General features: G+C 44.8%; 2 protein-coding genes across 7 annotated transcripts in view; one reads left to right on the plus strand and one right to left on the minus strand.

The window, feature by feature from the left end:
* Positions 1-27,817, minus strand: part of St5 (suppression of tumorigenicity 5) — a 161,713-nt gene that overhangs the window by 100,911 nt on the left and 32,985 nt on the right. For 3 of the 6 annotated variants that reach the window (XM_013511891.1, XM_013511889.1, XM_013511892.1), the window contains exon 2: positions 2,480-2,568. The gene's annotated coding sequence lies outside the window, so the exon portion shown is untranslated. Of the gene's footprint in view, positions 1-1,719; positions 2,014-2,141; positions 2,323-2,479; positions 2,569-19,909; positions 19,983-27,817 lie in introns of those variants that run through there. The other 3 variants (XM_013511890.1, XM_013511893.1, XM_013511888.1) reach the window with 3 other exon arrangements.
* Positions 1,927-27,817, plus strand: part of LOC102019163 — a 60,483-nt gene continuing 34,592 nt past the window's right edge. The window contains exons 1-2 of the mRNA XM_005380524.2: positions 1,927-2,006; positions 7,125-7,287. Of these exons, the coding sequence (XP_005380581.1) occupies positions 1,927-2,006; positions 7,125-7,287 (243 nt within the window). The remainder of the gene's footprint in view (positions 2,007-7,124; positions 7,288-27,817) is intronic.

Raw genomic sequence — 27,817 nt, forward strand, 5'->3', positions numbered from 1 at the left:
CCACTGCAGAAGAAACATGACCGGATGTGGTGGTGCATACCTATAAGCCCAGGACTCAGGAAGTTTAGGAAAGAGGATTTCCATGATGTCAAGGCCAGCCTGGGCTACATAATGAGTTCAAGGCCAGCCGAACTACATAGTGAGACCCTGAAGAAGGGGAAGGAGGGGGCGGGCACAAGTACGGGAATGGAGAATCCCTAACCACATCCCCATGAGTAGAGAAGACTTGAAATTTTGGACTTGCATTGCCCCCAAGGGACCACTGAGCTCAGAGACTTCTTCCTCTTTAATCCCAAACAACAGCACTATGCCATATCCCTCCAATAAATAGAGGTTTCAACCAAACAGAAGCTCCCTGGAATGTATCAAAAGGAGGAATTAACTTTAGAAGTGGCCTGTCTGAGGTTCAGGGCCACTCAGTTCACCCTTGCGGGCCCTCAGGCCACAACACTGATGCATACATATACACATCTGGGGAGCCAGAATCAAGGATATGGCCAGTGCTTGCATTGGCAAGCTGACCCGAAGTTAATCAGAGGGCCCCCTCATTGTTTGCCAGAATACAAAAGACATTCTGTTCAGAAAGTTCAAGAAGAAAAACCCAAGAGCCAGGACAGCAGCTGTTCCTTCATCCCACTAAGAAAAACCAAAAGCATCTACAAAACTCCCTGAGACCCAGGAGTAAGTTTAAGATAGAACATGGCTGCAGGGGAAGCACATCTGCCGGGTCTCTCCTGCAGGGACAGTCTGCAGATTCATCCTCCTAATAATATCACTCCTAATAATATCAATGATCGAATTACCTCATCCCTTTTTTGGGAGGGTCTTCCTTCCTGGGCCACAATGAGCTTCTAACACACTACTCCTCTAAGTGAGAACAAGGTTTATCAAAATTTAAGACAATCAAAGTAAAAGGAGTACACAGAGTAGATTCTGCAAGCCTGAGATTAGATTAAAATATTAACCAAAGGAATCCACTGGCACAAGTACAGTGCCTCTCTTTCCCCAGCTCCTGGCAGCTGAGGTGCTAAGAGCTCACTCTGCAACATCTGAATAAGACACTTCCGTGCAGGCCTGCCAACCCCAAGACAGCTCCATGCCACATGACTCAGGAAAGCCCATGACCCACCTTATTAATGAGGAAGGACAGCTTGCCTCTTACCAAGCTACCAGGTAGAGAGAACCATGCTACCAGCTCCGATATCCCTATGACAGTCCTTCGGTCCCACTAGCCATTCCAGAGGGACTTGGAACTCACCACAGTTCCTCACTGAGCTTAATGAGCTTCTTAATTTTTTTTTAATAGGTCAGACATACCACCAAAAGACAAATCAGAAGAAACTAAGCCCCTCTGAAGACACTGGAGTTTCCGTGTGAGAACTACAAACAATGCTAAGGACTTTTTTTTCCCACATAAATGAATCTTCCTGTAAAAATATCCTGTGATTCTGGACTAAATAAAAGTAAAATAATGCCTTCTAGAGTGAAGCCTAAACACTTCAGGTTCAGCAAGAGTGAGATCGGCTTGATTTGCAAAGTCAAGAAAATTGGCTGTTTCCCTCCTCCTGGAGCTAATAGAATCCAACTGTTGGAACATGACATCATTCCGGAGCCCCAAACCCTGAGCAGAGAGTACAGACACTCGACTGCCGCCCAGAAAACAGCGCAAAACTAGGGCCAGGAAAGGAGAGGAGCAATCGAGTCTGGAGCTGCCCTTACCTGAAAGTCCCGGTGCTTTCCTGCCCACTCCATTCTCGGCAGAGTCTGGCTCACTCCACAGCCCGTCAGAGAGCCCAGGGCCCCCAAATCTACTGGCTTAAGCCCCGATACCTGCCGCGAGCTTCCCACAGCTCCTTCCTCTGACCTTTCGTGGTGCTCCTTCCAGCCAAGTGAGCAGAGCGCTGCGGGCCGGCCAGGCCAGTTGTCATGGAGACCCCGTCCTCCCGGCGGCGCGGCGCGGCGCGCAGGGGCAGGGCGCAGGCTCACACTGCACCAGGAGCGAGAGAGTGCGCGCGCTCTCTCTTTCTCTCTCTCTCTCTCTCTCTCTCTCTCTCTCTCTCTAACTCAGTTCTGGGAGACTTCTATGAAATCGCACTGTCTTTTGATCAGCTCAGTTTTTGCACGCATTCCACGCCTCTTACCTCCCTTCCAGTCAACCAGGGGCTCTAGACTGTTCCTGGGAACTTGCTTGAGCAGCTCGGAGGGGAGAAGGGAGAAGACAGTGAGCGGACTTGTTTTTCTCCCCACCAGTGTCTCATTTTTTATAACTTGGAAGAATCCCCGCCGGGCGGGCGGGGAGGGAGCTAGCTGGAGCTCTTGGAGGGGAAGCAAGCCCTTCCTCTGGGTCCTGAAGACGGGTTAGGAGGAACCCTGATGCACTGCCTTGACTTGTTTGTGTTGCTTGGGATTTTCCGGCAGCGGTCGGAGCGGAAATGCACACACATCCCAGGAGCTCGCCTGGACTGGCCTCTCTGCTTACCTTGCTGCCTGTCCGGGTCGTGGAGATGGCTTTAACCAGTACAGGGACTCATGGTACTACTGCTGGAGCCTAAGCAGTCTCTCATCTTCCTGCAATGGAGAGGAAACACACTAGGTCAGGGCCAGTAGGAGTCCTGGGCAAGTTCAGAGTCACACCCAGGGCAACAAATACGATACAAACACAGCCTCCTCTACCCTGCCCGGAGACCTGCAGATACCTTTAGGTCTCCTGGGCACAGCTGTCCAAAAGCTAGCTCAGCAGGCTCTCTGTGTACACTCCTGCCTGTAGCTCTCTTACAGCTATTATTTTGTTTTTTTGAAATACAGTGGACAGATAGGTTTATGACTATTTTATAGATGGGAAAACTGAGATTCATCAGATGTTTGATCCACAGTTAGACAGCTACTGGACTTAGGCAAAGAACTAGAAGTACTAGACAAGCACTCCCTGGTTCACTATACTTTCTACTAAGGTACAGTGCCTCCTTGATCTTGAAAACTAGCTGATAACCAGTTTTCTGATAAAGTTATAAGATGCAAAATTGGATTCCCAGGGGAAGAAAGAGAATCTGTCTAAATACTGGTAAGATAGGCCTGACTATCATCCTTCTAGCATCTGAGATGTAGAACATGCCGATGCACAGATTGCTGGGAAAATATACTACCCTATAGCTACATATCGCCTTATACGCTCCTAAAATACTCCCCAAATCTTGCTTCATCTATATCTGTTCAACACAGCAGGCCTGAAAATCAGGAATGGTATTATACTAATTCAATACATTTTTTAAAAAATTGAAACAAAGGTTAAAATTACTTGCCCTAGGTATAGAACAACAACAACAACAAAACATCTAAAAAGGGGAAGCCAGGGCTAGGGATTTAGCTCAGCGGCACAGCGCTTGCCTGGCAAGCACAAAGTCGTGAGTTCAATTCCTGGTACCGGAAGAAAAACAAAAAACAAAACAAAAATAAGTAAATAAAAAGGGCAAGCCTTTCAACTCTAGCATACATTAAGTAGAGCGTTTTACAAACTTGACTCCACGATTCTAGTCACAAACCGAGTTGGGTAAGAGCAGAATCAAATCAAGTGGTTAGGTTCAATGTTGACTTTATGGGGAAATTTTATTCTGTTCTTGTCTAGTTCAGTTTGTGACCAGAATCATGGAGAGAATTGAGTTCATCAACCAAAGTACCACTGTAGTTGCAAGAAGACTAGGTGGAGCAGGGGACAGACGACCTTGGCAGTGCCTGACTCCACCACTAACTGGGCATCTGCATGACACTGACCTCCTGGTTTCTACTTGTACAGTGGATCACCTGGGCAATCAACAGGGCAGGGATGAGCATTAAAAGAGATTCTAAACTGGGCATGGCAGCACATGCCTGCAATCCTAGCTAACTCAGGAGGCAGAGGAAGAAAGATTCCAAGTTTTAGAGCAACTTAGAACTTTGTGCAACTTAGTGAGAACTTGCCTCAAATTTTAAAAAATCATAATAGAAAGGGCTGGGGATATAGCTCAGCACTCTCTAGGTTCAATCTCCAGGAAGGAAGGAAGGAAGGAAGGGAAGAAGGGGGGAGGCCAAGGAGGGAGGAAGGATGAATGGATGGATGCAAGGATGGAAGGAAGAAAGAAAAGGGGAGGGGAGAGGGAGAAAGAGGAGGAAAATGGAGGAAAGGAGAGGGGAGGGGAGGGGAAGAGAGCACAGGTGAGGAAATACTGTATGTCAAAACACCATCCTTAAGTCAGGAACTGAAGTAAGAACCTCCCTCATCTCAGCAGCTCCTCACAAAAAAAAAACCCCAAAATCAAACAAATAAACATTCACTGGAGCAGTTGACCCATAACCCCTAGATAAAGACATGGAAGCTCAAGGAGTACATTTTCCAGTGCTCCCCAAAACACCGCTAAAGAGGTCCTAATGCAATCTTTAATGCCACAGTTCCTTCCAGAATCCTTGTGATTTTTATTAACCTCTGGTATACTGCAAAATTCTCAAAACAAGATTTTGACTGATTTTAGTTTAAAATGTAAACATATGCCATAAGCTAAGGTAGAAGTATCACAAAATCCAGTAAGAAATGACAGACTCGCAGATATACAACTAACAGCTACACTATTGCTTTAATGAGGCAATTCAAGCTTCAAAAGGGATATACTCAATCACCCACTATAATTACCCAATCTTAACCAAGCTGCAATTTAGGAATCTTTCACAGGCTCTAGAATCTTAAATCTACAAAGGAAGACCAGAAGGGAGGGCCAGTGTAACACCATTAATCCCTAAACTTCCCCCTCCTCCCACACCTAACAACCATCCCTCTGGTCTTTTCCTGATCCAGAAAATCCACATTTCCTCTTGCCCAGGATCCATGCTGAGTAACAAGAAGTGATTTCTCCCATTGGTAAGATAAGATAAAATTCACACTCTAATAGTTAAACCAACTAACATTTATTGAGCACCTACTACATGTCAGGCATTCTTTCAAACAGTACAGGGGCCAGAGGTCAGGGCTACTTGTATGGGTACTAAAGCTGGTACAAATCAGTCACTGAAATAGGTGAAACTGAAAAAGTCTTCAAGAACGGACACAGAACACAGACCATGCTCCCCCTAGTGGCTTGCTGGAGTTAGAGATTCCTTAGGGCTTGTCCTAGAGGGAAGGGACAAAGGGCCTCATTAGGGGGAGAACTAGAATCCTCGCTTGGGTGATGCTACTGTGTATGAGCTCCTTGCACTGGCAGAGCCAGAGGATGGTTGACACCTTCTGCTGCTCCTGCCAGGCTAGATTCAGATCGATTCTGTTTGACCTTTCTAAAACAAGGATGTTACAGGCTTATTCCATCTACTATTTAAGAGGGCAGCGTGTTTACTTGAGGGAGAAACCCAGAAGACATCCTCCAATCTCCCTACCTCTTTCTTCCCATATCCAACCTATACACCAACACCAAATAATTCTACTTTCAAAATATATGTACTGTCTGTCCATTTTCCCAGAACTCCACTGCTATGTATTTCTCACTTTAATAACTGCAAAACACTCCTAGTTGTCCCAGCTTCCACTCTAGGAAAAGCCAAACTCAGTTTCCTTTCTATTCTCACTCAACAATCAACACAGAAGACTTCTGTGGCCACCTGTATAAGGTTTTCTCTCCCTGTACCAAGCAAGTAGTCAATTTTGTAGTGGACACCAACTGGGTGTCCTCTAATTTAATTCTAATACAGTCTACCTAGAAATTACTGTCTAAATAGAAATAATCAGACCCAGGAGGTAAAGGCTCAATTTCCAACACTGCCTCTCCCACCCCACACCCCACTTCAGATGCCAACTGCAAGCCCTGGGTTGTTTATTTGCGCTTCTGACCAACCACCTTGATTTTCCACAACCCCAACTTCAGATTCAATTAATATGCTAGAGTGGTTCAAAAAACACAAGGAAACACTTAAGTTCACTGGTTTACTATAAAGGGGATTAGAAAGGATGCATATCCCCAGATAATGAGACTGACAGGGCAAGCGATGGGGGGAGCTTCCGTGCCCCACCTGGGTGTGCGACCTGCAGGAACCTCCACATGTCTGGCTGCTCCCAAGCTCTCTGAATCCAGCCCTTCTAGCATTTTACGGATGGCTTCGATAGGCATGAGTGTTCACAACACCGATCACTGATGATCAAATTAACCTTCAGCCCCTCTCCCTTCCCCAGAAGTTAAGGAGTGTGGGACTCACAAGTTCTAACCCATGGCAACCAGCCCTTATCCTGAGGAAATCCAGGAGCTCCCAAATATCAGTCAACTCACCAGGACACAAAAAAGACAGTTATCACTTTGGAGATTACAAGGATTTTAGGAGTTACACGCTAGGAAACAGGAGGAAGACAAAATATGTATTTCATAACGTTACTCTCTCACAAATCCATCATTCACAGAACTGTATGAATCACCTTTTTACATGGGATCATGTCATTTCCTGCTTAACACACTCCAGTGCCTTCCACTACACTTAGGGTCAAGTCTAAATTCTTACCAGACCTGCAGAGCCTGCCATGACTCCTCTTTTGCCTCCTTGCAGCACACTTCCTGCCCTTTTCCCCAGCAGCAGAAGCCACACAGAACTTCCTTTGGTTCCCTAAAAGTGCTAGATTTTTTTGCAGGTTTCCCCTGCCTGGGACACTCCTTGACCCCAAAGTCTTTGTTTGGATAACTCTTGGTCATCTTTCCTCAACCTGACTTTCTCATTTCAATGCCCATGTGGGATTCTCCAGTCTAGATGAGATTCCTTGTATTTATCCTTCAAAGTACTCACAATGATTTCAATTACACATTCATATAATTATTTGCTTAATGTCAGTCTTCCCCTAGAGTTCCTTGGGAACAGGAATCTTTACTATTTTGCTAATCACGACAGTCCCGCACTTAGTATAGAGCCCCGATCACAGCAGGTTCTCAATAAATATCTTCTGAATGAAAGCTCAGAAACCCATTTCTTCCTGTCCTACAGGACGGAGAAAATGAGAACAGCTATTTCATGTCACTCGTATCTTTTCATAGACTTAAAAACCATAATTACTTCTCTTTTCTCCATATGCCCTGCCTGTGGGCTCAACCAGAAATTCCTGTAAATTCTCCTTGTGGTTTGTTTCCCAGAACTTTCTTCGTAAGGTCACTCTCCTGGGGACGCACTCCAGGGTTTTACAGCCTCTCCCATTACTGGAGTGCCTACTCACAGGCCCTGCACTGCCACTGTGTCACGGCCAAACGGAGCAGCAGCATGAACGGCCCGGCTCCCACAGCGGCAGGCTTCTCCGTGGTCAGCACCACTCAGGGTCAAAATACTGTCTTTCACCTACCCTGTGCACGTTAGTGAGCTTACAAAAATACTCTCGTGTTTTATCATCTGGAGATAGATATAAAATGAGTTGGGGGGGATAAAAAAGGTTCTATTAGTAAAAAAGAAAATGTTGCAAACTCCTGCATAGGAGAAAAATAATGAAGCCCTAAATAACAGCAAGAGCGAATATTAAATCCAATTCACCTAATGGAGCTGCACAGCCTCCAAATTCTAAATCCTTTAAGCCTTCATCTCCTGCCCACATCTCACCTTGTCACAGGCCCAACCACAGCGCACAGCAGTGCTCTGAAAACTGCCTACGTCTTTCTTCCTCCCTCTGTGGCCCACGCTCTTATCTTCATCTGGTGCCTCTCCTTCCCCCGCTGACACAACCTTACTGTCTCCAAGGCCCAGTCAGTTCTTATGCTCTGTGAAATACATCTCGACTTCCGGGCAGGTTCTGTTTCTCTCTTCCACTATCCCACAGCAGCTCAAAGATACCTCTACTGTGGTGTATACAGCATTTTCTCACTGTTACTTGCATACCTGTCCCGCTACAAACCCAAGCCCCTCTAAGGTTCATAGACCTTAGTATTTTCCTCATTTTGGACAGTCAGTGTCTGCGGGATGAGTAAATCACTGAAAAGATTCCCCAAACAAGCAAACAGCTGTTATTTCCATGGGACAAGGGATGTTAGTGGATGGGCTTACACTGTAGACAGAATGTGTATGTGTGCGTGCATGTGTGTAAGGTAACGTAAGTCTAGATTAAATCAACAGATGAGACAATGGTATTTTCTGGGCTTTTTTAAGATAATTGAAATTCTGAACATGAAAACATAGGAACAAGGGCCAAGGATGTAGCTCAGTGGCACAGCACCTGCCTGACAAGTGTGAGGCACTGAGTTCGATTCCCAGTACAGAGGAAGAAGGAAAGAAAGAAAGAAAGAAAGAAAGAAAGAAAGAAAGAAAGAGAGAGAGAAAGAGAGAGAGAGAGAAAGAAAGAAAGAAAGAAAATAAGAGCGAAGTAAATCTTTCAAAGACACTCCTTACTTTAGTATCTAAGTAACTGCAGTTTTCATATTGCTAGTTGCATCAAAAGAGATCTAAGTGGTCTGACTTGAAGTGCCTCTACAGAGTTTAGATCCTAATACCCACCAATTCAGAGTCCAGCCCGCTGAAGACAGCCAGCTTCCCTCCCCTGCTCCCTGCACCAATTATCCCACACTGACCCCTGGATACCATTTACAGAAAAGCCCTGAAGGGCTTTACACTTTTTCTTTTCTACCTGTAACTGGCAATGTGGTACAGAGAGAAAAATCCATTAAGAGAGAACCCACAGATTGGAGCCTAGTCCTAGCTTCCAGCTTTTTTGGGCGATAAGATCTTCAAGTGGTCCCTGTCTCCCTGAGGGCCTCTGCTTTTCCATCCACAGAATTAGAGGACTGGGCGGGCTATTCACCAAGGGTCCTTCTAGCTTTGACCTGCCACTGCAGTCACCTATCCTACTATTTTCTGAGTAAGTCCAAGCATCAGAAAGACTACTCACTTTTAGGGAGTGCAAAATTTATATCCAACGCTTTTGGCAGAGCCCCTGGACTAAGGCTCTGGAGTCACTGGCCTGGGATCAGATAGAAGACCATCACCAACAAATGGCAACCTTTCCTGCAGGAAAAGATGTGAGACTCAGGCTGGAAAAAGAAGTGAAGTGCTTAACACAGAATGAGGACATGGCATGAGATTTGCCTGGAAGAGGACAGAGGCTGTGCTGGGACTCTCCCCAGCCAACAGTCTCAGACAAAGTGGCCTGGAGAGACCAGAAAAATTGGCAATATCTAACCTGGAACGCCGTCTGTCTATAGCAAATCAAGCAGTCTCTACATGGGCTCTACTAGTGCCTTCGGGTCAACAAAATAAATGACTCCTGCCAGATGGCAATTCCAGCCTTCCTCTGCCTGGGAGCTGTGCCTGTTGTACACACTTAGGAATATGAGTACCACTTGCTCCACACTTTGCTTACACAGACTTCCTAACAAAGAAATACCCAACCCTGTGCTCAAGACTTCATGTTTTATGATAAGAAATTCTCCCAGGTCCTTGTTCCTGCCCTAATCCTCCTGCCACTCACCCAACCAACCCACTTCACCCCACCCAAAGGCCCTGAACCATCTCCATGTGGAACTCAGGCTCTAGTTACCCTAGGTCCCCCATACTTTGGTGGAGCAGGTATGTATATCTTTGTGGGGGATGAACCCACACTCCTTCAGTCTTCCAGCCTTCTAGCCCCCATTTGCCTCTTTCCAACTCGAAAACCTCAATATGAAATTCAGGGTTCAGATTCCCAGGGCAAAAGGTGCTCAGTGGCTTCGTACAGTTACTCATGGAGTATTTGTTATCATGTTCATGCATGAGCTGATTTCCTGAAAGTTCTCAAATCCACAGGCTCCTGACCACTGTCCCTTATCAAGTCCAAGCATCTTAACAGCAGGCCACATGAAACACTGGCTTGGAGCCAGGAAGGACTGGACCACAGAGGCAATATCCCGGATCCCCAAACTGAACCATTTTACCCTTCCCAACTGGGCTTTTCAGCCTCACTTGGCTTAGAACTCTAGGCTCAACCAAGATCCTAACTTGTCATGACTGAGCTTTAGGGTGTGTTGGGGTACAAACTGGGAGGCAGGGGCAGACACGGGGGGATAAGAAGAAAGTGGACTTGGACTGTTTTCTCATGATCTAATGAAGAAAATGCCTCAGGCCTAGGAAAGAAGTACCCCTCAGAATAAGATCCAGGCAAGGCTGTGCAGGTGTAAGTGCAGACTCTACCACCTCCTCTACCCCATCTCCATGCGATTCCTGGCTGCAGTGAGTTCACTACCCTACCCAGCACTCCTGGGACCAGAAGTCTCCCACTCCAGTGTCAACTGCACCTCACTGCCTTGTAGTGTACAAGGCTTATTCAAATTCAGTCTCCTGTCAACTTGTAATGTTCTTTACAGCAAAAACCCTGCCTTAACTCTGAATCCTAGTACCTCTGGCAACCTGCCTTCTTGACCTCAAACACAAGAAGACACTCCAACAGGGGCAGCGAGAGGATTTAAACTGTCAGTCAGTGAATATCTCCCATCCCTGTGAAGAGATTCACATGAGGACTGTATTACCGTGATGGCTTCCATTAGGCTTCCACTCGGAGCTTGGTGGCTGGGCTAGTTTCAGCAGGACCCTCCTTTGGAGTTCTTCTGCTTTCCGTCCTTCCCCCACTAAGCAACTGTTTCTTTCATATTTTTAATTACACATAAGCTCTTCTGAAAGGGGCTCCCTCTTACTCATCTTTGAATTTTTAACAGGCTATAATGCAGTGCTAGCTTGCACATAACGAGTATTCAGCATTTATTTATTAAATAAGTGGTATCATAGGCAGAATTCCAGCACATTGCCTATAAGGAGCGGCAAGGGTCTGCAGAAGGAAGCAATGATCACTGGAGGTGAAGTGTAAGTCGTATCATAAAACATCATTACTCTTCTTTAAATTATTTATTACAGAATTTTTACAGAGAACAAATAAGACATTGTATGTAAAACATTCGGCAACAGTGATCCAGAAATAGAAGTTCAGTGACTTTTAAATGATAAGCATACATATTTAAAGGCATATATTTACTTATATGATATATAACATATATCATATATAAATATATATCCACAGATCAAAGGATGCTGGAGGCATAATTTCTCTGAAGTTCACAGGAGTCTCTCAATCTCTCAAGCTCTTTCACTCTCTCTCTTCTGTGGTGCTGGGGATCAAACCCAGGGCCTCACATATCCCAGGCAAGTTCTCTACCTCTGAACTATACCCTCAACTCTAGAAGAATCTTAATGCTGTAGATAAAAAAGACACACAAGTAACTGCTAGATTGGTAACTCAGGAAAGCTGGGCCCAAATAGTGCCACAAAATGGATTGCTATTAACCAGGGGAGGAATCCTGAAACTCCTAGAAGTGTGGACACTGTCCACCTGTTTTGTCACATTTATTGATTTGCATATATTGGACAATACTTGCATGTCAGGGATAAATCTTACGTGGTTGTGCTGTATGATCCCTTTAATATGCTGTTGTATTCAGCTTACTAGCACTTTGTTGAGGATTTTTGCATCTATATTCACCAGGGATATTGGCCCATGAAAGTCTTTTTTCTTTTTCCATTTGTTCTAGATCCCATCATGGTGATCCTTTTTATCAGTGAACTTAGATAAGATACATCTATCAAATATGCATGTGCATTTTATTAAGTGGCAAATTAAGTGGGAGAGATAATTAACATATTAGAGATAATCAGTAGAAAAAAGCCCTCACAAACAGAAATCATAGGTTAAATATAAAAGATGACTTTTTTTGAGATAGGGTCTGTGTACACCTGGCAAAAAGATACTGTAAAGGGCAAAGTATAATAAATTTTTATATTTAAGATTAGAAAAAAAGTCCCATAACAACAAGAAAATGGTATACGTGAAAAGGACTTGAAGAAAGGTTCAATCTGTGTCGTGATGAATCAACATGATTTAGAGTTTAAATATTTGAAATACAGAGCCCAGATCAAATAAGATCCATGTTTTGGTTAGAACAAAAGTGTTTCCAGGAGACACGCAGGTTATTTGCAGACCCAGGAGTAAATGCAGTCTTGAATAACATTTCAGGCAAGTACACTGAAAGAAAATCAAGTCTGTGGAAACTGAGAAATAAGATTACACATCTGGTTCATGCGGCTGCAAGTCTTTCTGCAGAACAAGGAGATCATCACTGTTGTCCCCACGCAGTCATCACCGGGGCAGCTTTTGGCAAGGTGAGAAGAAGGGACAGCTGAGCCCTGCCTGATCTGCCCTTGTACATCCTGCTACTAACATCAAAACCTCCCAGTTGGTCCCCTGACCTCCAGAGCTTCAGCAAGGACACTGAGCAACTCAGAAATCCAAACAATTCTTATCCACCACTCCCTCAACTATGGTTCCTCATGATCAGAATCGCAAAGAGATATTTTTAAGGATCAGAGTGAATTGTTGTGGCTCTTTAACCTCCTATACTAAGCTGTCATTCGATAGCTGTTGTGAGCAAGGAGTTGGTTTGAATGCTGTGTCTGAAATATCAGATGGCAAGAATGTGGCATTGCAGCTTCCTTAGGCACTGCGGGATGTGTACAAACCAGTTCACCTCCCATAATGGGAAACTCACTGCTGCTTCTGTGGGTTCAGGAAGAAAGAACAGTGGCCCCTCAAAAGCCAGTTCTTAGCCTAGGAGCATAGAAGATGGCCCTAAGTTACAGATGAGTACTACAAAATCCAACATCCTATAGTAGAAGATTTCTGGTTTTACCCAAAGTTAAGAACCTAGAACTTTCTAATCTATACAGTGATCAGCTCCTTTCCTAACACTGTATGTCCTGGGTCTATCTTATTTACATAGGATATAGTTCATTTGCCACTTTTATAAAAAGAAGTACTTGTAAATGTTTATGTACTTAGAGCTCAACAGAAAAGGGGGGAAAAAATGAACCCCTTGGAATTCAAGGAAAGGAAGATGGGTGAGATGATGAGAGGAAAAACAAGAATAGGGAGAGAAAGGAAAGGGTAATTTAAAATCCTGAAGGGGAGAAACAGAAGGAGGCTTGTTTAGAAGTCTGAGAATAGCAAACTTGGGGGAATTCCTGAGCATTACTCCCAGGGATGTCAAAGAACATACTTAAGCACCACTTAGCCTTCTGCAGCAAAGAAAGAATTTAAAAAGCCCTTCACTCCTTCGGTTTCCTCACCCCCAGGAACATGATTGCCTACATGCCACGCAGCTGGCCGGCTAATGCTGCTAGTGACTGAGAGGAGGAAAGTGGAGTGAAAGAAACAAAAGGTTAAAGGCTGCTGTCCCTAGAACAGCAAATGCAGGCAGAACACGTCTCTGTCCCGAGACTGTGGGACTCCAGAGGCTACAACTGGAGGACAATTGCTCACCTCAAGTCACAGCTGACAGAGCACCAACCATTTCAACACTGAGGGTGCTGAGAGACTGTAGCCACTCATTGTCAATGTAGATAACATCTTCCCAGTCATGCATGACACACCTTCCCAGGAAAAGGCCACCAGAGCTGAGGACATGAAGTGTACTCAGGGGGAATCTGGCAAGGTGAGACTTGACTCTGTACTTCCCAGAGTTACACAGTTACCTGTGCTTTAATTACACCCTCTACTTCCTTTCAGACTCAGGATTTCTCCACGCACAGCCAACAGAAGCACAGCCACTAGCAGCCAGGAGGTCAGAGACCCCGAGAGAGCTGAGAGAGGTGTGACAGGCAAAGCTGGAGACCTATGGCTGGGGAACAGAGGTTCAAAGAGGCTTCTGCTTTGTTGCTGTTTTAATAAACAAGACTGTCTCTGCAAGCTGCTCAAGACTGAGCCACCTATTTCTGTTTCACCAAGGAGGCTGAGAGCAGAGATAGCTCATCTGACTTCACCTGCTGCTCCCAGGCAGGAAAGAACGTAGTTTTCAGATGACAATCTATAAACTTACCAACTCTCTTCCACTACCATGCAGTCTACCCGCCCCCTTGGATCCCTGTTGTACCAGACTAGGAGCAAAGAAGGGAGGAAGAGGATGGACCACAGCAATGTTACCTTGAGGAGAGAGAGGAAAAAGCAAGAAATAGCCCCCATTAGAGGGGTATGGAACTTGGGATAGGTAGCCTGGCCAAGGTAGTTCAGACTAAAATAAGGACATTGGGAAGTTTTTTTGTGCATTTGTTTTGTTTTTGTGGTATGGGAGATTAATCCCAGGGCCTTTGCACTGGATGATGTGCTACATTCCCCAGCTCTCTCTCTTTTTTTTTTTAAATCTTCAGACAAGGCCTCTCTAAGTTGTCCAGTCTGGACAATCTTCCTGCCTCAACCTCTTAAAGTGCTGGGAGTATAAGCCTGTGCACCACACCCAGCAGTTTACTGTTCTTTTGATCAACTTTCGCAAGGGTCCTGGTCCAGAACCTCTAAAAGCAAGCAAAGGCCAGACGGACACTGAGAACTCAGAAGGAACACAGCGAACCTGTTACCTCTTGCTTCCTCTCCTACAAGCGATATAGCTGAGGCTCATCTAGGAGCCCAGACCCGGCAGAGCACAGGTTTCCTATTGCCAGGATGTAGCATTTCTCTGGTTTATCTTCAGGGGCTGCAGTGCAACTGCAGCTGTGAGGAAGCTGAGAGTCTGGACACAGAGCACAAGGCAGGACTATGCACTACTCAGAATGCTTCTGAGAAAAGAGGGTGACCCTCTTCTCTATTTTTCCTTCTTCATCTAGGATACCTCCTCTCTCTCTTTCTCTCTCGCTGCATGTGAAAACAGGAGCAAGGAGAGAAGCTAAGAGTTCTTGTAGCAGAAAACACGAACTTGGAGGCTGACTGGCTATGGTAGTAAAGAAGGTTCCGGAACAACTCCCAGATGCTGGCTTCCACCCCTGAGTACCAGTCAGCGCATCTGGAAACACAGACAAAACAGAATATTCCGAGGTGCTCTGCTATATATAGTCCTCTCTAAACAGGAGGGGAAGTTTCTTCAACACAGGAAGTTGTTTAGACAACAAGACAAACAAGAGTGAAGGGGAGAGAGATGGAAGGTGGGAAGTGAAACAAGAAAAATAATGGAGGAGAAAAGAATAAAAGAAGTCAGGAACGGAAGTACATGCCTATTATGCCGGCACTCTGGGAGGCTGAGGCAGGAGGCCTGCAAGTTTGAGCCCAACCTGGGCAACTTAGCAACTTTAGTGAGACCCTGTCTCAAAACATTAGAAAAAAAAAGCCCTGGGTTCAATCCCCAGCACTGGGGATGGGGAGGGAGGAGAAAAAGAAAAAGGGGAAACAAGGAAAGGAAGGAGTGAGATAGAGGGGAAAGGAAAAAAGCATCACGCGTGCATGTGCGTGTGCACACACACACAGATGATAAGAGAAACTGAGCCACAGCTGCAGATGCTGGATCTTGTGGCTGTCATTGTTCATAACCTACCACGGCAGAATTGTGTCCTCAGCAGTCAGGTTCTGTGGCCAGGTGAAAATCATACGGAGTCAAATTACTCTGGAAATGTCTTTAAAAGCTCTCTGTGGTGGTGCATGCCTGCAATCCTAGGCACTCTGGAAGGCTGAGGCAGGAGAATCACAGTCTGAGTAACTTAGCAAGAATCTGTCTCAAAATTTAAAAAAATAAATAAGTAAATAAGAGGGGCTGAAGATGGCCCTGGCTGGGTTCAATCTCCAGCACTGAAGAAGAAGAAAAAAAATGCCCTTTGGAAAGGCACCAACTAGAGCTGAGCCACAGACTTCAAAAAGCTCAACTCAGTTCTTTTCATATACGTAATTTTGTGCACTTAAGAATCTCAGAAGCAGAAGGACCCAAGGAGTCCCTCTCCCAGGGCTGTGACTCTCAAAAACCATTCTCACAGTAGAATCACTGATAGGATCTGAATACTTCTGAGTGTTTTGTTTTGCTTAGAGATACTGGGAGTAACCCCGTGTCTCCCAACTAGACAAACTTTGTTCTTACCCCACACTCTCCTCCACGCTACTCTTGTCTTAAATCTGCCCAGGCAGAGGAAGAGCCAGGACTGAAGGTCCAGCCCACAACTGAACAGCTGTGTGAGCTGGGAACGATTCCTTACCCTTTGTCTCCAATCTCCCCACCTGCAAAATAAGCCAGAGTAGAGGAACCTTCAGAGCCCAGACTACACTGAGATACTGAATTAAAAAGTACTTTGAAAAGTGCAAAGCTCTTCTTAAACATATCCTGTCGGTATTTGTCAATTCTCACAGGTCAGACATTTTCTCCCCGACTTCACCCTTACTATCCCATGCCTAGGTCCTGCCTAGTCCACCTTACAATGTTCTCCAGAATTCACCCCCTTCCTCTGCATTTCAGTTGCCAATCTCCCATACCCTTCAGGAGGATCTGTCCTCTCCAATCTTACCCTTCTTCCTTCTACAAGAGATTTCCGCAAAACTCCACATTTCACTGCATCGCTTCCCATTTCCTATGCACCAAGACAGAATTCACACAGTTCAAATTTCTGGCCCTGTTCTGCCAGACCTACTATCTCAAAGCAGCTCAACACAGTGACCTGAGATGCTACTTTCTCTCCAGGTACTGTTGCTCACCACATTCAGAACACAATGTCTGACCTGTGAGAATTGACAAATACCGACAGGATATGTTTAAGAAGAGCTTTGCACTTTTCAAAGTACTTTTTAATTCAGTATCTCAGTGTAGTCTGGGCTCTGAAGGTTCCTTCATAAGCCCCTATTTTGCTTATGAAGTCAATCCAAAATTACTTTCCTTTTCTTTTTGCTTGCTTGTTTGTTGAGACTCATGTATTCCAGGCTGACCCTGAACTCACTATATAGCCTTGTCTGGCCTCGAACTCATGGGGACCCGCCCGCCTCAGCCCTCAGAGTGCTGGGATTATAGGCATGCACCACTATGCCTGGTTCAACCTAACTTTTAAAGACGAGAAAAATATCCTGCCTTTTCCAAGTTTTCCTATGGTTTTCAGACATAAAATTCTTGTTTATTAACTATAAATATATTCATGGTTAGTAATCCACACTGTTGAGATCTTCCATATTCGCTAATTACGGTAGTTAACAAATGTTGTCTGTCCCAATAGATTATAAATTCCCTCAAGCCAGAGGAAATAATATTTGTTTCACAACATTCATTAAGTTGAAAAAATACAGCAAATGCTTGTTAACGGCCTGGTGGCTGGAAAGCAAGATCTTGGTTTTCCGGCAGCTCTTGACAATGTTGGGAGTGTGGGAGGGAAGAGGGGAGGGGTAGACTCAATACCCTACCATCCTTTGAAGTACTTTCCCACCCTTTCCTCTGCGCTTTCATCCATTCTGTTTGGGGTAGAAAGAAGCCCATCCCAGGCTCAAAAATGTAAACCTCTCCTCTACAGATGCAGCTGAGCACATCAAGCAGCATGCAGACAGTTATATTTAGCTCCATTCTTAGTGTCCTGATCAGGCCCTGCGATAGCAGTGGCTGCTTACAATGCCTGATGGTGATGGGAAGATAAAGGGAGGCAGAGACAGGACAGAACAAGAGCCAAGACCAGTAGTAATATTCCAACACGCATTTCAGATCCGGGTCCCAGAGGTAGCTGTGCTTCAAATTAAGACCCATCTGTCCTTAAGCCCCAAAGCAGCAAGGTACCCGTAAGATGGGCTCTGTCCCCTGCCAGGCACAGACACTTTTACAGGCCAAGCGAGGGCCCGCAGCTGCAAAGAAGCTTCTCACTCTTGAGGCAGCAAACAATTGTTTTGGATTCTGGCTGGCCAACTCTCTCAGACCTGGCACCTCTGCCCCAGTACCCTATACCAAGACGTCCCTGCCAGGCAAGAACCACTTAGGTATATTACGGGTACAGGGTGGGAAGCGCAGGTGGGGGACGAACCTTATTTGTAGAAGATGCCCTTGGCCATCGCACCCAAGGTACTTAGAAATGCAGGCACCACCAAGCATGCCCAAACCCACCTCCCCACGCTTCTTGCCTCTAGCCACTCCGGCTCATCCCTGCAAAACTCCCCAGCTTTCCCACTCTCCGCAGCCAGCCTCCTCCATTCCATCTCCAGATTTACTACCCTTTCCTGTTTATTAGAAGGGTTCACCCGACTCTCCACATCTAAACAGACACGCGCACACACAAACACACCCTTGCTCGGACCCTCCCCCACCCAGGATCATCTTGCCAGTGAGTCTGTGCTTTTAATACTCTCTTGGGCCCTTTGTGCTTTACAGGAGCTGATACTGCTGCCCTCTGAAAGATTTTAAGACAAGTAAAGATAGCCCCTGCCTTCAGGGCAAGGGGGTGCCTGTAAAAACCATTCCGTGTGCCAACACAGCCAGACTGAGGAGACTCCAGCCAGGAGACAGATCCTCACTCTGCCTCTGAGCTCCTTCCTAATAAAAGGCATCTGCTGCACCCATCTCCAGTGCCAAAGGAAGATCACAGGAAACTGAGCGCAGATCTTTCCCTTCACCCCCTCCCTTCAAAGGGACAGTGAGTCTGGAAGGGAAGCTGCAAAAGTCTTCAAAAGAATCAATATGCCACTCGGTGAAATGCTAGCTCCTGGCTCCAGAATGGCAAGAAAAGGCAGCTCCACCTTCAGACTTTTTGTCACCTCCAGTGGCTGATCCTCCCTGGAAGTACTTCAGCATTTTACGTCACAAAGCCATGAAGCAACCACACCCACACAGCCCCCAAGGCAGAAAGCTGGGCAGAAAGGAATGCAGACAGCTTCCCAGAAGTGCCCTGCTGAGAAGGAAACCAACAGCTTACCCACAGCTTCCTGGGCCCAGAACAGGAGGCTCTGGGCTCTCAGAATAAAGCACTTTGGAAACTCAGAGGCTTTCAAAGTCTTCATAGCTAAAAGGCCAAAGAAAAAGAAAAATACAATGGGAGGGAGATGCCCAGGCAGAACAGGCCTGAGCTGGCGCCCAACACCTTCAAGCACACAGTGGCCAAACTTGAATGCAAGCAAGGATCTTAAAAGACCCTAAGCTGTCCTGTCACAAGAAGCCCAAGCAGGACAGGGGTGGGGATATCTGGTGCTCTTGGTATAAGCTTTGGCCTCACCTGTTTTCCAGGCAACAGGCCTCATTTTCTAACATGCCTTGGAGGAGGCGGGCGGAACCAGTGGGGGAGCCCAACATCTGACAGGAAAGCAAAGCTGGTGAGCAGATGGGCTTCGCTGGCTCCAACACCGCCCTGCTCTGGTCTCTCTACCAAGCTTCAGAGGTCAAAAAGCTTTTTCCTGTCCTACTCTTGGCTTCCCAAGACGCCCCACCAAAGTTCCTAGAAGCCCCCATAGTCAAGGCTGAGCACAGTGAAAAATCTTCCCTAGGGCTGCATTTATCCAGTGCCTTGTGAGGCTCTCTCCTGAGAGAGAGATAAGCGTAGGGGAAAAAGGAGTGGAACGCAGAAAAGAAGTGATGAGAAACGCCTTCCTCTTATATACAGTTTCTGTATCAAACCGTCAAACGAAAATAGTAAAATAATCTTCATTTTAAAGTAATTTAAGGGCTGGGGATTTAGCTCAGCGGCAAAGTGCCTGCCTGGCAAGCGCAAGGTCGTGAGTTCGGTTCCTGGTACCGGAGAAAAACCAAAACCAAAAAAAAAAAAAAACAAACAAACAAAAAAAAATAAATAAAGTAATTTAGCCAGAAGTACTGGCACATGCCTGTAAACCCAGCTACTCAGGAGACTGAGGTAGAAGGATCACAAGTTTGAGGGCAGCCTGGGCAATGTAGCAAGACTTTGTCTCAAAATAAAATAAAACAAAAAAAGAGCTTAAGTAGAGAGAGCTCAGTGGTAGAATGCTTGCCTGGCACACACAAGGTTCAATCCTCAGTACTAACAAAAGAAAACAGACTGAAATCATAGACTCCCTTCCTTTTTAAGAAAGGGGCAATTCCTAATACAAATTCCCTAAAACCCAGACAACGCGTCCCCTTCTCACTTCATGTCCAAACCCCAGTTCACAAGCCTTAGTCAGATGTTAGCACTAACACAAAATACATACACACATGGCTGTCCGTTCCTCACAGCTTTGTTCCCACAGCCAAGGTTGCAAGGCCCCTTCCAAGTTCAGGTCCCTGTGGGGACAGCAGGAGGCACAGAATTAGACAAGGCTTTTCCCAGGCAGAGGCCTTGGCTGCCAGTAGGACTGTGGGTGGCTTCAGACACCCGCACATGCAGGAAGAAGGCTAAGCACCTGGAATCTTCCCTTCCTCCACAGCTCCAGTAAACTAGCTGACATCATCTCTCTGGTAGCCACATCTCTGTCTCCCAGCCCCTGGGATTTTGCCTATCCTCACCTCAAAATTACACAACAAGGGTCTGCAGCTGGTTACTTCAGTTCCTTACAGCCTGGTGCCAATGAGGCAAAGGTGAAAGGTTTGTTATTTATAACAATCATTAGCTTGAAACCTGCCCAGTGGCCACAGATTTGAGTCCCAAACCTGGCTCCCAGTGCATGCTGCTTTTTGCAAAGACCAGTGGTGAACGCAAAAAGAGCATCCACGGACACCACAGAACGAAGGACCAAGAAAGATAAAAATCAGTTATGGCTGTACTTCTTTGGAACAATATGACACACACTGATTCCCAGACAAGAACATCTGGATAAACTTTCTCACCCTGGAAATGTTCAGTCACCTGGAACCTAGCATTGTTTGGGATTTTACTCAAAAAGTCATTCCATTTTCCTGAAGTGTTCATTCCGCAAGGAGATGCTGCAGTTTACGTACAGGGCACTTTGTCATTTTCAGTTTGTGTACATTAAGAGCACATGTATCCCACAGAAATGTACACAGATTCAAAATAGCAGCTTTCCGTGTAGGGTGTGATACAAGATCAAAATAACCTTTTATTCCCTAGCCAAAATGGGAGAGAATAATTCTATTAACTCTGCTAACCAACATGCTTAAAGAATGTGCTCCCATCATAATTAGATTATGATTTTCAAAGCAAAGGAAACCTCATCAGGCTTTAAACTGAAGTTTTTCCTAAAGTGACACAATAAGAAAAAGAACAGAGCTTAAGAAAGTCAAGCATGGCACTTCCAGCCTAGAAAGTCAGGCTCGCAGGAAGGACCAAGCTCTCCAAACCCTGGACATCCTTCTAAAGTACTTTTCTTCTTCTCTGTCCAACTCAAATAGACTGAGGCCTCTCGCCAGTAGGGGTCTGAAGGTGAACAGGTTTCACAAACACTCCTTACTGGTCAGTCACTTTTACAAAATAAAGACATTTTCCCAAAGACAATATTAGACATAGTGGTTGAATGCCCTGATAAGTTCATTACTGATAACACGGCTGAAATATGGTTTATAGATAATGTTATGGTTTTTGTCTTGTCCCCCCAAATCCTCATGCAGTCATGGGGTGGGTTTTTAGAGTTTATGATTGATCCATGATCCAATGCCGGGATTATGGGTGTGAGTGCTACATCCACCCTGGGGCAGGTAGTTTGCATACAGTGTAAGGGAGGGAAAGAGGCTGTTTGCCGCCACTCCTCCCTTTTGCTCTGGTTGTTTTGCTATGTTCCACAGCCATGAACTGTTGCCCTCTGCCATGGGCCACTCTCCCTTGGAACCAGCCAAGTATGGACTGAAACCTCCACAAACTGTAAGATAAATAAACCTTTCCTTCCTTAATTTTCGGTGTCAGCTATTTTGTCTCAGCAACAAGAGAAAAGTAACAGAGACAGATAATAAAGGTATAAAACAACATCCCCTGCAAATACAATAAAATAAAAAGTAAATTTAAATATTTACATATCTCAAATTATAGTCCTAGAAGAAGGGCAGGTTAATCAAAAGATGAGAATTTGCAGGGATTTTTCAAAGGTACTGTCAGGGGCTACAGTGATGGCACTAATTCTTCACACCATCTAATTTCACTCCCTAATGTCTGACTTTTAGAAGTATTCTTGGTGTCATGCTGATCAGCTATGATTAGGGATAGCTATTTGATCCCAAATCAAAGAGGAATGGTGGGAAGGAGGGTGTTTCCTGAAGTAACTAAGCAAAACAGGTAGGAGAGAAAGGAAAGGGAACAACAGTGTTAAAGAATGCAAATAGGATTTTAAAAATACCTACCTGAATTACTTACCTTTGTAAGAAATGTAGAAGCCAGCAGATGCATGAGTACCAAGAACAAGAGTAAGAGGAGGACATACTGGACATTATGTGACAGTTGCTACTTGGGGCATCTGACCAGAACAATGTGGATGAAGACCAAATGGGATGGGAAATGTACCAAAGGCCAGACACAAGATCACAGCTCTGACCAAGCCCCAAGTCAAACCACCATTTCAACCAAATGTTGGCATTCACAATAAACATGTCTACAGAAGCCACAGGCCAGGCTAAGTGCCTTTTTTCTTGGGGATGGCTGGATGGCAGTGCCTATCTGTCTAAAGTACATAAACTATCCCAGAATTCTACAGCACCCAGTCCTAAAGGTCCCAATAAAACAGAAGGCCCCCTCACTGGGGATATAGGATAAAGATAGTGTCAGGGCTAAGAGAATATAAGAATATGGGATAAGATGACTATCACAGGGACTTAAAACATAAAAGATTGCAGAATAGCACAAAAAGCCTACTTTAAAGTATACGAAGTCAACTAAATATCTCTTCTCTCCAGAACTATTCTACCATGTTCCTTGCTTTCTCTAGTAAGTTTTAGCAGCCTGAGAACCTTCCAGGCATGAGCATGGCAATGATCACATGCCGTAATCACTAACCCCACAGACAGGTATCACCCTGCTCCCATTCTGGACAATTTCTGCTGATTGTGCCTTAAAAAGAACACAGGATGGCAAAAGACTCTGCAGATCATCTTTGTCCACTTCATTCTGCACTAGAGGAAAGCAGTGTAAATCTTTACCGGGGAAGAAAAAAGTATAAACTAAGTGCATTGGTCAGCTTTCCATAGCTATGACAAAATACTTGGTAAGAACAACTTCAAGGAGGAAAGGCTTATTTTGACTCACAGTTTCAGTGGATTTAGGCCATGGTTAGCAGATCCTTAGGCTGTGGTGAGGCAGAAACATCCTGGTGGAAGGGCTTGAGGGAGCAAAGCCATTCACCTCATGGCAACCAGGAAGCAGACAGGGAATGACAGCCAGAGAGAGGAACTGGGGACAAGATATCGACCTCAAGGTCTTTCCCTCATGACCCACTCCCTTCATCTAGCCCCCACCTCCTACATCTTTAACATTTCTCAATAATGCCATCAAATTATAAACCCATCAACAGATTAACCCAATTTTATCTTTATCGTTAGACCCCTCATGATCCAATCAGTACCAAAAATCCCAGACCTCTGAACACAAGAGCATTTGAGAGGACATCATATATCCAAGCCATAACACTAGGCAAGATTTGATTAAATCCCAGAGTCATTTCAGATTGAACAGGGAGAAGTAGCACAGCTCTTCTATCTGAGTAGTATATGCTGTGCAGGCAGGCTGTGCTTCAACCAGAAGTTTAACCATTTGTTTCTCCTTCAAAGACTCCTTAGAGTTCTTGAGAGGCATCTTTCAGTTCTTTTGCTACTTTTATTTCCAGGTTTTAGTGAAGGATCCCTCAAATAATCTCCCTTTCTTTGCTGAAATCAAATCACACCCCATCCAGGGCAAAAGAACTGGAACACACCCAAGAACAGAAGAAGCTATCAAGACATGCAGAAGTTGGACATGTTAGAAAACATTTAAAGTTTCTGGAAGCTGTAACTTCCAAGGACCATTCTCCACACATGGTGGGGGAAATCAAAGCCAGGTGAAGATCTGGGCCATATTTCAAATATTCCTGTGTTTGTGAAGGAGGTAAAAGGTGGGAGGAAGGATTCTGGAACTGAACCTGCACAATGACAAGCCTCCCACATCCCAACAGTGACAGCAAACAGGTGTGGACCCACAGCAAATCCAAGGGTGGGCAAGGCAGTTATCTCCTAAAGTGATCCTCGTCAGAGTACATCATTTTATCACGTCTTACACTTTTTCAAAGTGACTACATTTATTAACTGTATTTCTACAAAGAAAAAGGGGCCATTTGAGCTCCTTTCTGGTTCTGAGAAAGAAGGAAGGACTAAGGAAGAACCAAGCCCTGGTAACGTTTCTCTGGCTCTTGCCTATACTCTCTCTTTGATCCTTAGGCTTGCTCTTTGGCTTCCCATCCCCCACCCATAAAGTCTTGTCTTCTTTATCATGACAAGGAAATTGGGACATAAAAATGTGTGTTGCACAAGATCCCACCACAAATTAGTCGCACAGCAGGGATTAGAATCCAATTCTCCAAACTCTAGTCCAGTACTCACCCCAACTGACCACAATACCTCTGTTATTGGAGAAACATCTGCCCTAAAGCACCAAGACCAAGAAGCAAAACAGTTTATCTGCATGTCTTTTTAAGCAAAACAACACAGCCAGAATATTTGGCAGAGAGTAACTAAATATTTCTTCTGTGACCTCTGCCAGAAGGGAAGACTGTGGGAGAGGGGTAGGCAAAGCACACAGGGAAATGGGAGAGAAGGCCACCACACAAGCCAGCAGATGGGTGATAAAATAGGAAAAAGGCGATCTTAAATTGAGGACAAGCTGGGGCAAAGAAGTCAAGAGTTTGAAAAAGGTAGCTGAGATTTAAAAATAGGATTCTAGATCTAAATGTGAATGTGAATAAACAGGGAAAATGTTTGGAAGAAAACTTAGAAGGGCTATCATCATAATCTTTGGGTAGACAAAGAATTCTCAAGGAGAACACACACCAACAAAAAATTAACCAAGGGGAAAAATTGATTAAAAATGTATAGAATTAAAACTTCAGGATAGCGTGGAAGTAAAACTGTTTTTCAGGCCTAAGACACAGATCACATTTGGAGCAATGTAAGGAGGAAACAAAGAGTACCATGAATCCCAAATTCTGAACTGAAACCCAGCTTAAATGTATGTGTGTTTGTTATTATGTTTTCGTCCTTTTATCTTTAAAATAAAAAATAAATTTAAAAAAAGAATAAAGCCCAAAGACCAAAGCTTAACTTTCTAATAAAGAAAAGAGGAATAGAGTGAGAAAGAGAATGGATTCTATTTTGGCCAAACAGAAGCCGGAAGAAAGCTTATGACATGATAAACCAGACAGGAATCTGCATGTGTTTGAGATGGAAGCCTAGGAAATCAGGGAGCGAGTAAACAGGCTACAGGCAGAAAACCATTACTGTGGAGAATCACAGTAAGACTAGAGGGGAACTCAAGGGACCTAAGCGAGAACTTCCAAAACAAGAAAAGGCACCAAGATCAGCCAGCCTGGAAGATTCGGGCAACTGAAATCACTATACTGGTTTTTTTAAAAAAAAAAAGCTGTGTTGTACATGAACTTTCCAAGACAGAACCTCTCTGAAGGGTGTAAAAGTTGTCAAGAGAGTAGAAAAGTTTTAACCAGCAAGTAAAATTCACTTTAGCTTTCTAGTGACCTTAAAGAACAAAAAAGCCTATTCTGGAGAGATGGCACATGCCTATAATCCCAGCACTCTGGGAAGCTAAGGTAAGATGATCACAAGTTTAAGCCCAGCCTGGGCAACTTGGCAAGACCCTATCTCAAATTTTTTTTTAAAATGTTTTTTAAAGTGCTGGGAATACAGCTCAGTGCAAAAGCCTTGGGTTTGATCACCAACACGGAGGGGTATAGCCCTCAAAGAGCAAACAGGATACTTTGTTTGTATCAGAGGCTAATATCAGAACTGTGTCTCCGAGACTAACAAAAGAACAAAGAGGTCTGAGACAGGGCTCCTCTCAGTGCTCCTAGGAGAAAGGATGTCCCCCAGCCCCTGCTGTGAGTCACAGTCCTAGGAAGCACATAATGAAGTCAGCTTCAGAGAGATGGCAGAGGCCATACTCTAGGTGAGCTGGCTAACCCTGGGTGACTCCACTGATGGTCACCCTCCCCAAGGGCCATAATTACAGACTGAGGCAAAGAAAAGTAAAAAACTTGAAGGTCTTAATATCCAAAGATTTACATTCTACATGAGGGCCAGGACACATATTCCAAAGAACTAGCGATATTACATAGACACCACCTCAACAAGCGGTCTAGACTCAGGCTGGGAAGAGTATTCCTTTTCTTAGAGAACAGTACTGACAATGACAGCAGTGACAAGCACATGAGAAAGAGTCTCACTAACAGTCACAGCACCCAGCTGACAGGGATTTTAGGAAGCAGATGAACCACTCCAGATCAAAGGGATCCACTCACAGGGCAAAGTCTAAATGACAAAAGTCAAAGAAAGTTTGCAAGTTTTTTTGTTTTGTTTTTGTTTTCATTTGGGAGTTGTTGTTGTTGTTGTCATTGTTGTTTTAAGGCACCTCTTCCCCAGCTGGAAAAATTGGGAAAGTGGACAAAAGGAAGGAGTGACTTCCATGGGAGCGGGGAAATTCCCCACAAAAGGCCTTATTACTAATCAAGGGCAGAGGGAGCAAACAAATGTAAATAGGCCAGGGAAGCTGAAGTGCCCTTCTGCAGAGAGGCCAAAACACACACTTCCCCCAGCACACTCGCTGGAAACGAAGAAGGTTAGTGTTCCCTCGGACAAAAGGGGTGGCTGGGAGGGTTGAAGAATCCCCAAGATGCTCTTGGGCTCTTTTTCTGTTTCCAAACACTCACAGCTTTCACCAAAACGACGAAGCAGAGCACTAAATCCAAGTGGAAGGTGGAGCTAAGATTTTGCTGCCTAGAGGAAAATGAAGTATGTAAAACATCCTCACACGATACTCAGAATAAAATAACTAGGCAGAACAGGACCACCCCTACATCTGAGCACCTAGGCCAACGTCCTGCAGTCTCCCCACACCCCGCCTTAGCCCCAGTGTAATAAACAGCTGCCTAGAGAAAACAATGGGCCTTTGTCCCTGACTTCTGTAGATTACCTTGGAGAGCCAAACAGGATAATTCCTTTACAAGAGGAATTCTCTTGAACATGGTCCGGGTCATGTTGAAAGTCTTTACCATGCACAGCATCCCTCTCAAATAAATTCCTACTTGTTCCATATTAAGCAGTAAGGGTCCTTGTCCCCAACCCATATATGAAACAAGGGACACCAGACCCTACAGCCCCTTCCTGGAACCTACACCACATAGAAGCCAGGACTGCTGCTCTTGCTTTCTTCCTGGATGAACACAGAACCAACAGCCTAACAAACTGTTCTTACTCCCTTTCTTGCCATTCATGGAATATACCATTAATTGAAATTCTTCATTAGCATATCTGTCCAAACAAACTCAACAGTAACTGATAAAAAAAAAAATCAGAAAACAGAGCTGGATCATCAAACTTCTCCTGATATTGCAATGTCAAATAAAAACTCCCAAACTGACAAACATAATCGAGAAATTTATGTTGCAATTTTACCTGATTCAAAATATTTTAAATATTTTGAGTTTGAAGAAGCCCTGGTATCTTCCCCCTCCGTTCCTTTGTTTAGCCACCATTCTTCCTCTCCCCGATGGTTCCAGCTAAAGGGTACTATTTTTTAAAACAGTTAGCTAGATATGCTACCATGAGTTCCCTAATTCAATCCAGAGTATCCCTTTCCGTGATTTTACTACAAGAGAACATCACAAAGAAGTGGGAAAGGTTTAGGCGTCAAATGAACCCTTCAACTTCTGATCCTGGGCAAGTTACCGGACCTCTTAGAAGCATAATTTCCTCCTGTCTGAGACTATTTATGAGAGCTATGAAAGTTAAGTATCAGGTCTTGAGCAGCGCATAGTAGGGCTCCTATGCTGACTCAGTTCTTCCTTGACAGCATTTTCTCTCATCCTTCTCCAAAAGCTAGGCTTTTTAAAGGTTAAAGAAGAGAGAGAGGGGCTGGGGATTTAGCTCAGCGGCACAGCGCCTGCCTGGCAAGCACGAGGTCGTGAGTTCAATTCCCGGTA

This window comes from Chinchilla lanigera, unplaced genomic scaffold, assembly GCF_000276665.1.
Source record: "Chinchilla lanigera isolate Chin_1 unplaced genomic scaffold, ChiLan1.0 scaffold00013, whole genome shotgun sequence".
In the NCBI taxonomy this organism is placed as follows: domain Eukaryota; kingdom Metazoa; phylum Chordata; class Mammalia; order Rodentia; family Chinchillidae; genus Chinchilla; species Chinchilla lanigera.